The sequence below is a fragment of the Coccinella septempunctata genome, chromosome 3, assembly GCF_907165205.1.
Source record: "Coccinella septempunctata chromosome 3, icCocSept1.1, whole genome shotgun sequence".
Lineage (NCBI taxonomy): Eukaryota > Metazoa > Arthropoda > Insecta > Coleoptera > Coccinellidae > Coccinella > Coccinella septempunctata.
Genome location: NC_058191.1, coordinates 20635645 through 20649524, shown reverse-complemented (window position 1 = coordinate 20649524; position 13880 = coordinate 20635645). Strand labels below are relative to the sequence as shown.

The window sequence follows — 13880 nt, the reverse complement described above, 5'->3', positions numbered from 1 at the left end:
TTAAGGGGGGAATAAACTTCCTTGAAATGAACATTCATTTAATAATAATAACCAGCAACAAGAAAAAGAATAAAAAAACAACAATGTGATGGAGGACAAAACTTTTGACGTAGAAAATTATATGGGGAAACTGTATATAGCTCGATATTCAGCCAGAAAAACGATGAAAGATATTAATGAATGTTCGGATTGCTTGGAAGTGATTGAGGCGCATAAATATCTCTTTAATAATTCGAGGATATTAGAGCCTTATAAATATGTTGAGGTATTATCAGTTGAGGTATTATCAAAACTTCAAATTGGAATTTTCAAAGTTTCAAATCTGCTGCGCATTATTACGAATTTATGTCTGAAATTAGATGATGATGATGAAACGCGGCTGAACCAAATGCGCTGACAAATTAGGACAGAAAGTTGCGCATCTATAGGATATCTATGAGACCTTCGTTGTTTTGAATTATGAATATATGAATATTGCAACTGTCAAGTGACTGCTATGTTAAGAGGATTGACTTTGAGAACCATTTCTGTGGCCTTGTTCAATGATTGGAATATTTATTTTATCCGTTTTATGCTCGATTTATAAAAAATTTCTTAATTCTCAATGTACAATACCATATTTTTTCAAATTGTCTTATATGCTGAACATTTCATGAATCTCCCAATGTGCTGTGGAGTGGTGATGCGTTGGTTTTCGTGTGTCTTGTTCAACCAGATGAAAATAATTGATTCAAAATAATTAGTACCTTCGGGTCTAATTATTCAATACAGCAAATGTGAAATTGTATAATAGGGACAGTTAAGAATGTTTCTAATATTTTCTTTTGGGGATTAATGTCATGTTCATTCTTCACCCAAGATACCTGGGACAGTAATGGAAATGAAGACATTTTTGATGATAACTGCATGTGGCATTGCAGCGTTTGTGGCCCAAGCTAACATATCGGTTATTTTCACTGGAGGCATTGGCAAAAATGGATCCTCTGTTGCAGTAAGATTTTCTCACAAATTGAAAATATTGAATGCTTACACCATGCCTTTATGGAGAATTTGCCAGATGCAGTGTTTCTGCTCTGTCAAAAAATCCAGCATTCCTATTTTTAGCTTAGCCTTGCATGCAATGTTTGAAATTAACCATAATTATTCAAAGTTGGTGAATTATTTCAGTTTCCTTTCATAATAATTCTCATCAGTTCTAATTTAATTTTGTGATAAATGATGATTTTCCACGAGTTGAACAAAGAATTTCTATATCTATTTGATATGTATACCAATTGTCATTACACGAACCATGATATTGGCAATAAATTGTACTTACACATATTTTCTATGTTCACCCCCCCAAGAATCATTAAGGGGTTGCCAAAGAAGACTCCGATATTTCGATGAAAACGAATCCTATAATTGCCGCTCATCTTGTTAAAGGCACATCTCTTTCCTTTTCAATTCGTCTAATCAGTTCATGGATTACTTTTTAGTTTTTCATGATCGCCAGTTGGTTTTCCATCAAAATTCAATATACCGGCACCAAGCCTTTCTGTAGTTACCAAAATTATCTTTTATTGAGTGAAACCTACCCAAAAAATTTACATAAAATATTCTCCAACAATAGGGGAGGAAAAAAGGAATAATCAAGAAGTCAAAGGCTCGGCTTCGAAGAGAAGGTAATCGTGACGTCACAATTATCGGTACCACCTCCACAACGAGCGTAACCGTTTTTCCTAAAATTGAAGCATTTCCGGATATGCACCATTGATATAGACTGAGGGTCATTCTTTCTTCAACCTAACCAAAAATTATATTGAAGATATTTTCATGGGGATTCATTTTCAGTGCTTATTAGGGCTGCCACCTCAGAAGGAATAGCAGATTGTGAATATCCTTAACCCCCCCCCCCCCCCCCCGTTTTCTATCTACTTTTGTAATTTTGATAATATTCATTTATATGAAAATTCAACATTTCGCTCCAAGGAAAAAACTTGAATGTTTTCGTGTTTATATTCTCATTCTCCTTTCTATATGATCACGAATATAGAAGAATATGTTGTGAAAACCCTTCAGAATTCTCGTCAAAACCATGGTGAAAATCGTTAAACATCTTTCTGATCATCCCGTGGATATCCCCTTGCGGTAACCAGAACTAACAGATTTTCCCTCGGTATGCCGGATAACATACTGAATAAATTTCTCGAAGATTTCTCCAGATAACTTTGGGTGAGGTTCAAAAAGAATAACCCTGAATAATTGCAGTCTTGTCAGTTTATCGAATCATCCAAAAAAATTCTGATACACTTTTATTCATTTAAAACATTAATTGAAGGAGATCATCGGCAACACTAGTATCAAGTGTCAAATTACGTAGATTATACCAGAAAGATACAGAAAGGAAGTGCAATAGGAAATGGGTAGTACACGGGGCCACTAGTTTGTTGCCAGACGCTACGTCACACTAGCTCTTCTTATTATATATTTTACTAAGTGCTCAAACTACCTTTCATCGGCGAAGCTAGCATAGAATTAGGCGTTGCCGTGCAATGAAATCCGATAATTTACTTCCCATTCCCTAACTCGAGAAATCGACCAACTCGTGAGAGCTTTTTCAGCACTTCCAGTGACTCATCAGTCATACATTAGATGAACTACGTTTTGGCATGAAAGTTATTTTATCTTCCTTGTTCAAAATTGGGAGTGTAATGATTTTGTAAAAAAAGAGTGGTGGAAGTGTATGACAAGATAAATGAGTCGGACATGGTATAAAAACATTTACTGTATATCGTTCACAATCATAAAATGAATACCTGCATGAAGCTAATACAGTAATAAAACACAAAGATTAACAACATCTATAGCCTCAGGGAGACATTACGCAACTAAAAGCAGAATTAATCCAGAGCAGTTCAAATGATGAGTCACTTGAGGTCAGGCTTAGACTTTGAGAAGTTCAATAAATTCAAAATTAACACAGCGTTTATAGTGACAGTGCAATATATGGAAATTGATTGCGAGAGCCTCTTTATTGCACCAGAAAAACAGAAGGTTAGAATAATTAATTTTAATGAAAGGACCGAGTAACAGTGAAGTAGGCCAAGAGGTGAAACTACATTGTCTGTCATCAATGAGAGATCAATTCATTAAATGTGAGTTGACCAATAATTATGATTTAACTATGAGCAGTGCACATATCCTGAGTTAAATGAGAAGAGCAGAATTAATTAATCTGAGAAGTACTAGAATGTTATAATTAATATGAGAAGGGCAAGAATATTATAATTAAATGATAACATCAAGAATAATTAATAAATGAGAAGAACAATCATAATTAATCTGAGAAGAGCAAAAATAGTATAATTAATATACATTACGTTGGTGTTGAAGAGTGCGAAAATTTATCAATGGATACAACATTTACAGAGACGGACTGCTCACAAGTAAACACGATTAGAACGTTCATCAGAAAAACAGCAGATAAAATTAATAAATTATGAGAGGTACAAATCGAGAGTACTAATGAGGGAAACTACACTAATTATTGGTTTCGAGAAGTGCGGAAGGCTGAAAACTAACATGTATATCGAGCACGATGAATAAATATGAGAATAGATAAATAAGAGTACAAATTACAATTAGTAGATCATACCAATTGAGTGTGCACTATCACCAGAGCAGGCCTTCCAGGGTGGAGCCTGGGACGAGAGTGTATTAACCTGTATCTTGGTTTATCATTGATCGTTGAACCATAGTTGAGAAGTTCACATCGTGTTCTGAAGGAAAACTACTAAATCCAAAGTCCACCCTGGAGAACATGAGGATTCATTCATCTGAAACTCAACAACGACAACAGTAATTAGTCATATGTAATTGAGCAGGCAACAGAGTTGGCTGAGAAATGAAATGAACTGATTCAAATAAAAGAAATTAGCACGAGAAGGCAGTAAATCAGTATTCATTATTAATGAGAAAGACTTGACCTCTAGAGAAGTTTGAAAATCTATATAAATTATGAAATATAATAAAACACATATTCCTGAGAAGGCATTCAATCGAGTGTGGACGTTTCAATTGAGCAGTACTAGTAGATATTATCCGTCTGTTCCGATATTCCTGAACAGTACTGTCAGTATTTCAGAGACGATGCCTATTGGCCCAGTCGTTCGAGTTCTATTGTTATTCGATTGCTGGCCAGTAAAACCAGCAATATCGGAACAGGCCCTATGTCTCGGTGCACACGGGCGATTTTTCTCAGCGAGCTCGCCGCGATTTAGCGGACCAAGGCTTCCAATGGTACGATTCACACGCAGCAGAGTTTTTCACGTGTGAATCTTACCATTGGAATCCTTGATCCGCTAAATCGCGGCGTGAAATTCTCGCGGCGAGCTCGCTGAGAAAAATCGCCCGTGTACACCGAGACTATGAGTCTGTTTGAAGATTCTGAAATATCTTGCACGCGGACTCAATTTCATCAGAATCAAAAGTTCATGAAAATGGTTAAATTAATAATTTTGAGATGACTGTGCATACATTACCTTATGAGTTGATCAAATTAGCATCAGAATTGATTGAGAAGACTTGAAATAATATTAATTTTATGAGATGAACAATGAAAGAGGTGTTACAAATCTAAATGTGAACAATGCGAATTGAATTCCACAGAGTTAACAGAAAGAATCATAAGTAAATGTGTCAATGTGTAGATTAGAAAATACGTGGCCACCGGTGCTGGTCAGGAGCTTCGACTAGTGAAAGGTCGGCGGAGGGCGATTACTTCACCTATTGCTACGCTACTGCTGAAGAACCCAGCTTCCAATCAGTTTTTAACTGAATTGCGCCTCCTTTCTATATCTTGTGTTATACTTCAGAATTCAATGGCATCAGTAACAAACTCTCTAGTTCCGAGGTTTATTACTTATACAGCAATACCAAATTTAATTTTGATGAACGTGACGACTTGAATCTACTTTCTATCAGATTATGGAAAAATGACTCGTAAGAAAATTTAAAAAATAGTATATATTTTCTCTAATCAATGTGTTTTCTCGTGGCCTATAAAAAGATTTTACTATTCAGATCTATTGTTGTCTCAAGGAAAAAATTTTCAAATCAAGAGTCAGGAATTCAATGTGAGGGATACTGAAGTAAGTTACTAGCTGTACATTTAGCGATCGAGTTGCACTAGAAAAAAATGTTTACCATGAATATTCATTCTTTTGTGTTTCATAACCAAAGATACATTATTACTTTTAAGTATATTTATGGTAATGTCGTTTTTTCTGACCCTCCATCTGAAGGTTAGGAAGTTAGGAATTTATTGTAAGGGATGCTGAAGTAACTTACTACATTTATCGATTGAGTTCCACTAGAAAGAAATGCTTTCCATAATATTCATTCTTTCGTGTTCTAGAACCAAAGATACATTACTATTTTTGAGTATATTTATGGTAAATATGTTTTTCATCCTTGTTCAAACTAAGTTTGACAATCATGCATGAACTAACTGGTTAAATGAAAAGCTCGACACAAGCTCACTTATCTTCCAATTCAATAGAATATGTGTTTTTATTTAGGGAACCAGCGTTTTGTCACCAATTATTCCATTCTCGATGATACTAGTACCAGCCTTCATTATATACCAAAAATCCACAGAACATGTTTATGAAAACCATCCAGCCTTGTACATTCTTGCGTTTGGACTAGTAGCAGCCAAAGTCACCAATCGTTTAGTAGTGAGTATTATTGGAATTGAGTTCAATTCAGATCGTAACACTTGTTGATATTCATATCAGCGGGTGGTATACATCTGAATTTATCCTCATTATTGTATTCATTGCCTCCCCGTTTAGGCGTGATCATTCCTTATTATTACTGTACCACTGGCATAATTTCTGCCGCGATCGGAACGTGTTCCCAAACTTCTCAATTCGTCACATGTCTGTTGTTCGCAAAGCGAATCGGCGTACTGAATTAGAGAAGATATGGGACATATGCTATTGTCTTCGTCTGGGTTTCTATCTGGAGGGGATTGAATTGGACACCGTTTCATACTGGGTGGCGCTCTGGGTAACTGTATAGTGCTCAGTGTTACTGGATATTACTCAGTAGCGCTTGCCAGTATGGAATAAGGGTCCATTAATTCCAAACGTTCTCCAAACAAAGCTATGTTGCTCTGATGAGGTCAAATGAGACCGAAACCATGGTCAGCATCCTCTTTTCTTCGATGGGACGTACTCTATTTGGGGCCTTGACGATGGCAAATTGGCTAGTTCAATTCAGATCGAAACACTTGTTGATATTCATATCAGCGGGTGGTATGCATCTGAATTTACCTCATTATTATTGGAATTATGCTGGAAATGAGAATGTGTTCTTTTCTCAAATGTGCTTCAAATGTATGTATTTTAGGTTGCTCACATGACAAAGAGTGAAATGGATTATACAGATTTATCGTTGATAGGTCCAACTATGCTATTTTTAAACCAGTATTTCAGTACCTTCATCACTGAATATTATGTTCTGTGGTTATGCCTGGTAGGTAACGATCATATATCTATTATATTCTATATCGATAATGGGGCAGAGAAAACTGAAGCCAGCCCGTGGCAGAAATCGACTTCTGCGCATCTACGGAAATATTAAGAATATAAATGCCTGATTAGCTCTGTCTCTTTCTGATACAGGGTTTGATGAACTTTAACCTAACAATCTGTTGATATTGGTTTGTATCAGGTTCAAACTCAAGTTTGAATTACGTAGTACTTTGTATTTTATCGTTGATTTCTAATACATAATTAGAAGTCAAAATTCATGAAACTTCATCATATTGCAACACTAGATGCTCGGATTCATAAAAAAAGTTAAATATTATGTGTTTTTCACAGAAAACCTGCGGTATTAATAAAAGTGATGTTGAATCAACAAAATTGTAGGACTGTGTAAACATTTTTCTAGGTTGGTAACTGTCGTATATTATCTGCATTGTATATAGATAACTCTGTTATTATTTTGAAATTCAATTGGCAGTAGAGGTAATAATTCTAATTCATTTTATGATTTTTTTTCAGCACTGAAACAGTGAAACATCTAAATTTACATCTAACTCTTAACATATCAATAAAATTCAACTCTATTTACCAAAACAAACAGTTTCTCATCTTCTTAATATTCTTTTTGCCAAATTGATAATTGTATTGCTTCTAATGGAGCATACTCTTTTTGAGCACTCGGTACTTATGTATATAATGTACTAGTAAGCCCAGCGATCTATTTTTTCGGTGGATCCATCTTTTACCACCAAATCAATTAAAAAAAGTCATAAGCGAAAATAAAATCAATCAATCAAATCAACCCTATTTATATAGTGTAGTGATGTTTACCCCCGGTCGTCCAGTTTCAAGAACGATTACTCCACTACGGTCAATACCGTTTGTCTGATATAAATGCTGCAGTCTGTTGATTTTTTCTCTTATTTAGAATAGAATGCCGAAACGAATATTAAGCTATATTTATGCAAGGAGGGATGGAGTGACTTCTTACCAAGGATTATAAATTGGGGTTTATAATCTATAATTAATAGGTTTTTTGTTTCTATTCAGAATATTTTACGGATTTCTATTCTGGGAGAAATATTAGTTCAAAATAGACGGTCAGTGAAATTGATGGATAGAGTAAATAGAGGAATGAATAAATATACTAATATAAGTTATTTTCATATGGAAAGCTCTAGAGCCCCAACTCCAACGATTAAAATGAACCACCACTTTTCTGTGAACGATGGATAGCATGTTTCACATATTTTTATTTTTTCGAATGTGTAAAACGACTCGCCAATAAAATAGATAGGGAAATGTATCAGAAAAATTTCTATTTCTTTCTGACAGCCCTAGAGCTCTTACTCATTCATTCATTCTACGATCGAAAGTATGTTCCTCTTTTTTGTTTTCAGATTTAAAATGGCCAAGAAAATTTATTTCCCCATGCACCCATTCCATCAATTTTTTCTTGGATGGCCATTTTAAATTTTGGAAAAAAAGAGGGACATGCGCTCCATGGTTAATTTTCATCGTTGGAGGTGGTTTTTCTGAGTACATTCTGATACATTCCTTTATCCACCAGTTTTCTTGGTCGGCCATTTTGAACTTGAAAAATAAGGAATATGCGCTTCATCGTAGACTGAATAGTTCATTTTGATCCTCGCAGCTGTAGTATGAACAAAAAATCATGATAGGATATTTTAGTTATCCCTTTATGTACTTTAGCCGCACCAATTTCCTTGACCGAATGTTTTGAACTGATTTATTTTCTGGAGAAGGAATCCTTAACATTCTGAATAGAAAAAAATCTGTTAATTTGATCGTTGGAAGTGCCGTTCTAGGGATGTCAGAATGAAACAAAATTTTTTATGAGTACGTTCTGATACATCCCTTTATGCAGCAATTTGCTTGGGCGGTCATTCTGAATTTGAAAAACATGAGGAATATGCGGGTCATCGTAATATGAAAATCAATAATGAAATCAGGGATTATAAAACATGATCTATAGTCCTTCTTATGAAATGAGTATATCCCTCCTTAGATACATACAGCTAATTAATCGCTTGGCCATACTATCGCTTCAGTGTGCACGGGAGTGTTGCGAAGATAAAAGTTGCATCGGGCGATAAAAGATTGCTCATGTTGCATCGCTCCAGTGAGATCCGCGCCTTATGAATAAGGGAAAATAAATTAACCGACTGCAGCATTGATATGAGAGATCGGCCGATTATACACGATTATATGTATCTTGATGTCTTCAGATGGTACGGTTCGTTGTTCGAGAGCTCCGATAAGTTGATTGGTACGGTTCTAAGTCATAAGTTGTTTCGAAATTAGTATATTATATCTGAGTGCCAACTGCAGAGTAAAATATACTGAAAGTTTTGTCTACAATTTTCCGGTCTAAAAGGTGAAAATAGTTGATAGATCCTGTGGAATTTGTAGTAAACCAGTAAATCGCAAAGACCCTGGTTTGCAGTGGTAGGTTTTGTGGTAAATTTTATCACGGTCGATGTGTCAACATCGTCGGCAATATGCTCGATAATTTGCGTTCCGAGGATGTCATGTGACATGTTTGCATTGTCGGGGTGCCCGCCGTTCATCTGTCGGGGGATCCACGACACCTCATTCGCATCATATTACTGGTGACTCAACGTCTTGGGCACTTGAGGTGATCCGCGAGGAACTTGCTAAGATCCGTGAGTCGCAGGCAGCACTCCTGCATTCTGTCGATTTTTGTGGCCAAAAAAGCTCGGATTTTGAGAAGGAAGTTAAGATGCTGAGGGAATACACACGAAAAACTGATCAGCTTTATGAGGAAAACAAGAAAATGAGATGCGAAATAGACGATCTGCAGTCCATAATGAACGATATGGAACAGGTTTCTCGTCTCAATAATATTGAAATACAGGGAGTCCCAGAAAAGAAAGGCGAGGATTTGCATCGTTTGGTTGAGGAAATTGGCGAACGCATGGACTGTTCTGTCGTTTCCAATGCGATTGACTTGCGATGTTCACAGAGTACAATCTAATCAGACTACCTCTAAAAGTAAAATAAAGAATATTGTGATAAGATTCAATTCAAGGAAAGAAAGAGATCGTTTTCTAATGGCAGCGAAGACCAAGCGTATCAAAAATTGCATTTCCTCAAGATTATCATTCGAAGGTATTTCCCAGGAAGTTTATATTAACGAGCATCTCACTCTGGCCAATAAAGTTTTATTCAAGGAAACCAGGCAGACTGCAAAGATCAAACAGTACAAGTATGTTCGGGTCAAAAATGGAATTATATTCTGCAGAAAAGCGGATTCCTCCAGGGTTTTTGTCATCAGGGATCGAGATTCGTTGGAGAAGATGTAGAATCATTGTGGTTCGACAGTATCTATCCAATACCTAGCTGGTTTCTTTTCTCATGGATGGTTTGTTGATATATGGACAGAATGTTACTGGTCTACGTTCCAAATTAACAACTTTCAAATTGAATGTTTTGAATATAAATGCTGATATATACATGATAACTGAAACTAATCTTGCTAGCGATGTTGCTGATGCAGAGGTTGTCCATGTACAAAGTTTTTGGTCGAGATCGGGAAAGTGCCGCTAATGTTAAAAACAAAAAGTCTGAGGGTGGTGTAATGGTGTGTTCGGTATCTGTTGGATGTTATACACCAGCCATCTTTCCAAAGTGAGGCGGAAGACCAATGGGTACCTGTATTCAACCGGGTTAGCAATGTGAAAATTCATATATGTTGCATATATCTACCACCTATAGATGACTACGCCAGGTCATGTTTCACTTCCAAACTCCAGGACAACATAGAAAAAATTAAGAGTGATCCAATAATTATATTTGGTGATTTAACTTACCAAATATCGACTAGATTTCTAGTAAGTGTAACAATTTCTTCATTCCTTTGAATACCAATAACACTTGTTCACCTTTCTTAGATATATTTATCTTTCGGGGAGTTTTTTCAATACAATAACATAAAAATTACTCGGGCATAATGTTGGATTTAATTTTTTGTTCGAGGACGAAACCTGCTGTATCATTCCTTTGGTCGATCAGGATACCATCCTCCTGTTGAATTTTACGTCCTTTTTCCTAAGCTAAAGAACCTGAATACATCAGTTTCACATTTTTATAATTTTCGAAAAAGTGATTACATCGAACTGAATAAGTTCTTTTTGAATGAAAACTGGGATGTCCTCTCAAATATTAATAATAATAATAAGGTTTATTCAATTCCTACAATTATTTTGATACAACAATAGGGAATATGTCAATTAATCTCATTGATTACTCGTTACAAAATTTCTGTGAGTTTTCTTCTTCTCTTCTTCTTCTTCTACGTGCGGTGCCCCACCGGGCTGAACTGAGGCCTCGTGACCCATTGTTCGTCCGCTTGTAGTTGGAGAGACTTACACTCTGTGACATGCTGACAAAAATGCCACAAGTCGACAGAGAGGTGTCCCTCTCACCATAGGAGCTGTGGGTGTTCTGTTTCCTAGATGTGTCATCCTTAAGTCCTCAAGGTTGATACAGAAGAACAAAATGTGTTCAACCGTTTCCTCCGTGGTCCTGCACCATCGGCACAGGGAACGGCTAGTCAGTCCCATTCTATTTAAGTGTTTGTTAAACAAATGGCCAGTCATTGCTCCAGTCACTAGACTCAGTTGTTTTCTCTCAAGAGCTAAGAGTTTTTTGACCTCAGGCACAGAGAGGATGGTCTCTCAATGAGAAGCCTCGACTGTCTGAGACCACTTCTTATGCTCCATCCAGAGGAAAATTTCCTGTCCAGCCAACTATTAAAGAAGTTCTTGACAGATGTACGACAGATAGGCAGCGCCGGTCCTGAACCTACAAAAGCTGAGCGGGCTCCCTGCTTTGCAAGTTTGTCTGCCTTCTCGTTCCCCGGAAGTCCTGCGTGAGCCGGGCACCAGATAACTTTCACAATGTTATCAGAACCTAGCCCCCGCAGAGCCTCTCTGCATTCCTTTACTAGGTGTGAGTTAACCCTTTCCTCAGAAAGGGATTTCAGGGTTCCCTGACTGTCACAACAAATATAGATGTATTTTCCGGAGTACCCTCTGCGGATATTCTCCAGTGTGCAGGCTAGAACAGCATACAGTTCCGCTTGCACTATGGAACAGTCCTTCCCTAGGGGGATGGATAGATTGAAACGAGGTCCCACAATGCCCACTCCAGTCCCTGTGGCCATCACAGAGCCTTCGGTGAACCAAGTGGGACCTTCGGGCTCAAGAAGCCTGTTTGGTGTAGACCAAAGGTCTCTGTCAGGGACAATTACCCTGTAGGGTTCGGCAAAATAGAAGCTGGAGCCCGCGCGGTCCCCTCTATGGAGAAGGGATGCGTTGGCATCCCTCACCATCTTGAGAGCCCTCGCATGCCCCCTGAATAGTCCTCTATCGCGCCATTGTCCCTGTTCCCAAACTCTAAGAGCTGTCTTCATGGCCACCTGTGTAACTGCAAGGTCCAAAGGTGGTAGTCCCAGCAGACACTCCATAGCTGCCGTAGGGGTGGATCTCAGAGCGCCTGTGATGGCTAGACATGCGTTCCTCTGACATCTAGTCATAATGGTGCGGCTGGAATTCTTCCCCATGGAAGTCCACCACACCAGTGATGCATAGGTAAGGATAGGCCTCACCACTACAGTATACAGCCAGTGCATAATGTGTGGTTTGAAGCCCCATCTTTTTCCAAGCACTCTCCGAGTAGACCAAAAGATTACATTAGCCTTGCTCGATTGAGTCTCAATGTGTTTGTTCCACAATAACTTGTGGTCCAGTGTCACACCGAGATATCGAACTTGCTCGGATAGGGTGAGCCCAATCCCAAACAAGCTAGGAAGCTTGATGTTGTGGGGCACCCTCCTCCTAGTAAAAAGAACCATCTCTGTTTTACCAGGGTTGACCGAGAGTTCGTTCTCTAAGCACCATCGTTCAATCATACGCAGGGCATTCTGCATCAGATGACACTGATTACCTTACCTCTGATCAGTAGGACAAGGTCATCCGCATAGGCCACAACAACGAGCCCAGCCCTTGTCAGCTCGACCAGGAGCCCATTCAGGACAAGATTCCACAGTAGGGGTGATAAAACACCTCCCTGCGGACATCCCCTTCCCGGTGAGCCCCAGATTGTCGAGCCGCCTAGCCGAGCAGTTATGCTGCGATCCCTCAGCAGAGACCTCGCCCAACGGCAAAGTGTCGGTTCCACGCCATGTTTGGACAACGCAGCTTGCATCGCGCCAAACGCAGTGTTGTTGAATGCACCCTCTATATCCAGGAATATAGCCAGTGTCCATTCTTTGTGATGTAGTCCGTCCTCAATGCAGTTGACCACCGAGTGAAGAGCAGAATCTACTGATATGCCTATTTGGTAAGCATGCTGGCAGGGGTGTAATGGGTACGTCTGTAACGCACCATCCCTGATATATCTTCCTACCAATCTCTCCAACGTCTTGGTTAGAAACGAGGAAAGACTTATTGGACGAAAGTCGTTCGCTCTCGTATGCGCGGGTTTGCCAGGTTTGGGTATGAAAACAACCCGCACCTTTCTCCAGGGCAATGGAATATGTCCTAGAGCTAGACTCGCTTGGAGTATATGGAGCAGTGGGGAGGACAGCACATCCAGCCCCTTAATAAGGAGTGCCGGAATTATGCCATCCTCGCCCGCTGCTTTGTAGGGCTCGAATCCGTTAATAGCCCATCGGATTCGAGACTGTGTCACCACTTGTGAAGCCAACTTCCAGTCCTCTCGTGAGGCATGTCGTTGGCGCTCATCCTGCGTGTTGTTGTTCTCTGTGAAGCCCGGAAAATGCGCCTCTAGGAGATGTCTTAAGCTTCCTTCCTCTGAGCATGTTTTATGCCCGGTAGGAAGCTTTAAGTAGTCTATCGTGATTGTGCCTCCTGCAGAGAGTATCTTCCTCAGCCGATTGGCCTCAGGTGCACCCTCTATGTCGCTACAGAAGCGCCTCCACGATTCGCGCTTGGACTTCCTTATGAGTCCTTTGTATCTCTTCAGGGCCGATTTGTAATCGTCCCAGTCGTTTTCAGTGCCAGATCTCATCGCCCTGTTAAAGAGATGCCTGCTAGTAAGTCTGGCATCTGTCAGCTCAGGTGTCCACCACTTCGTCTGACCCTTTGGTCTACGAAATTGAGGTCTACAACTGCTGTGGTAGGCCGAGATAATGCACTCCTGCAGCTTGTCAGCAGCAGTGTCCAATTCTCTCGTGGTCTTTGGTACAAAACCTCCTGTCCTAGGTTGTTAGAGAGGTCTGTCAAGTAGTTGGACCAATCTGTTCTTCTTGGATTCCTGAAAATTTCTGGATCCTTT

At 38.9% G+C, this 13880-nt stretch overlaps 1 protein-coding gene across 7 annotated transcripts in view; it reads left to right on the top strand.

Annotated features, from left to right (window-relative positions):
- LOC123310205 (choline/ethanolaminephosphotransferase 1) overlaps window positions 1–13880 on the top strand; it is a 73340-nt gene that overhangs the window by 46981 nt on the left and 12479 nt on the right. For 4 of the 7 annotated variants that reach the window (XM_044893643.1, XM_044893642.1, XM_044893641.1 and 1 more), the window contains 3 exons: window positions 860–991; window positions 5562–5720; window positions 6397–6522. In XM_044893643.1, the coding sequence (XP_044749578.1) occupies window positions 860–991; window positions 5562–5720; window positions 6397–6522 (417 nt within the window). The remainder of the gene's footprint in view (window positions 1–859; window positions 992–5561; window positions 5721–6396; window positions 6523–13880) is intronic. The other 3 variants (XM_044893647.1, XM_044893645.1, XM_044893646.1) reach the window with 1 other exon arrangement.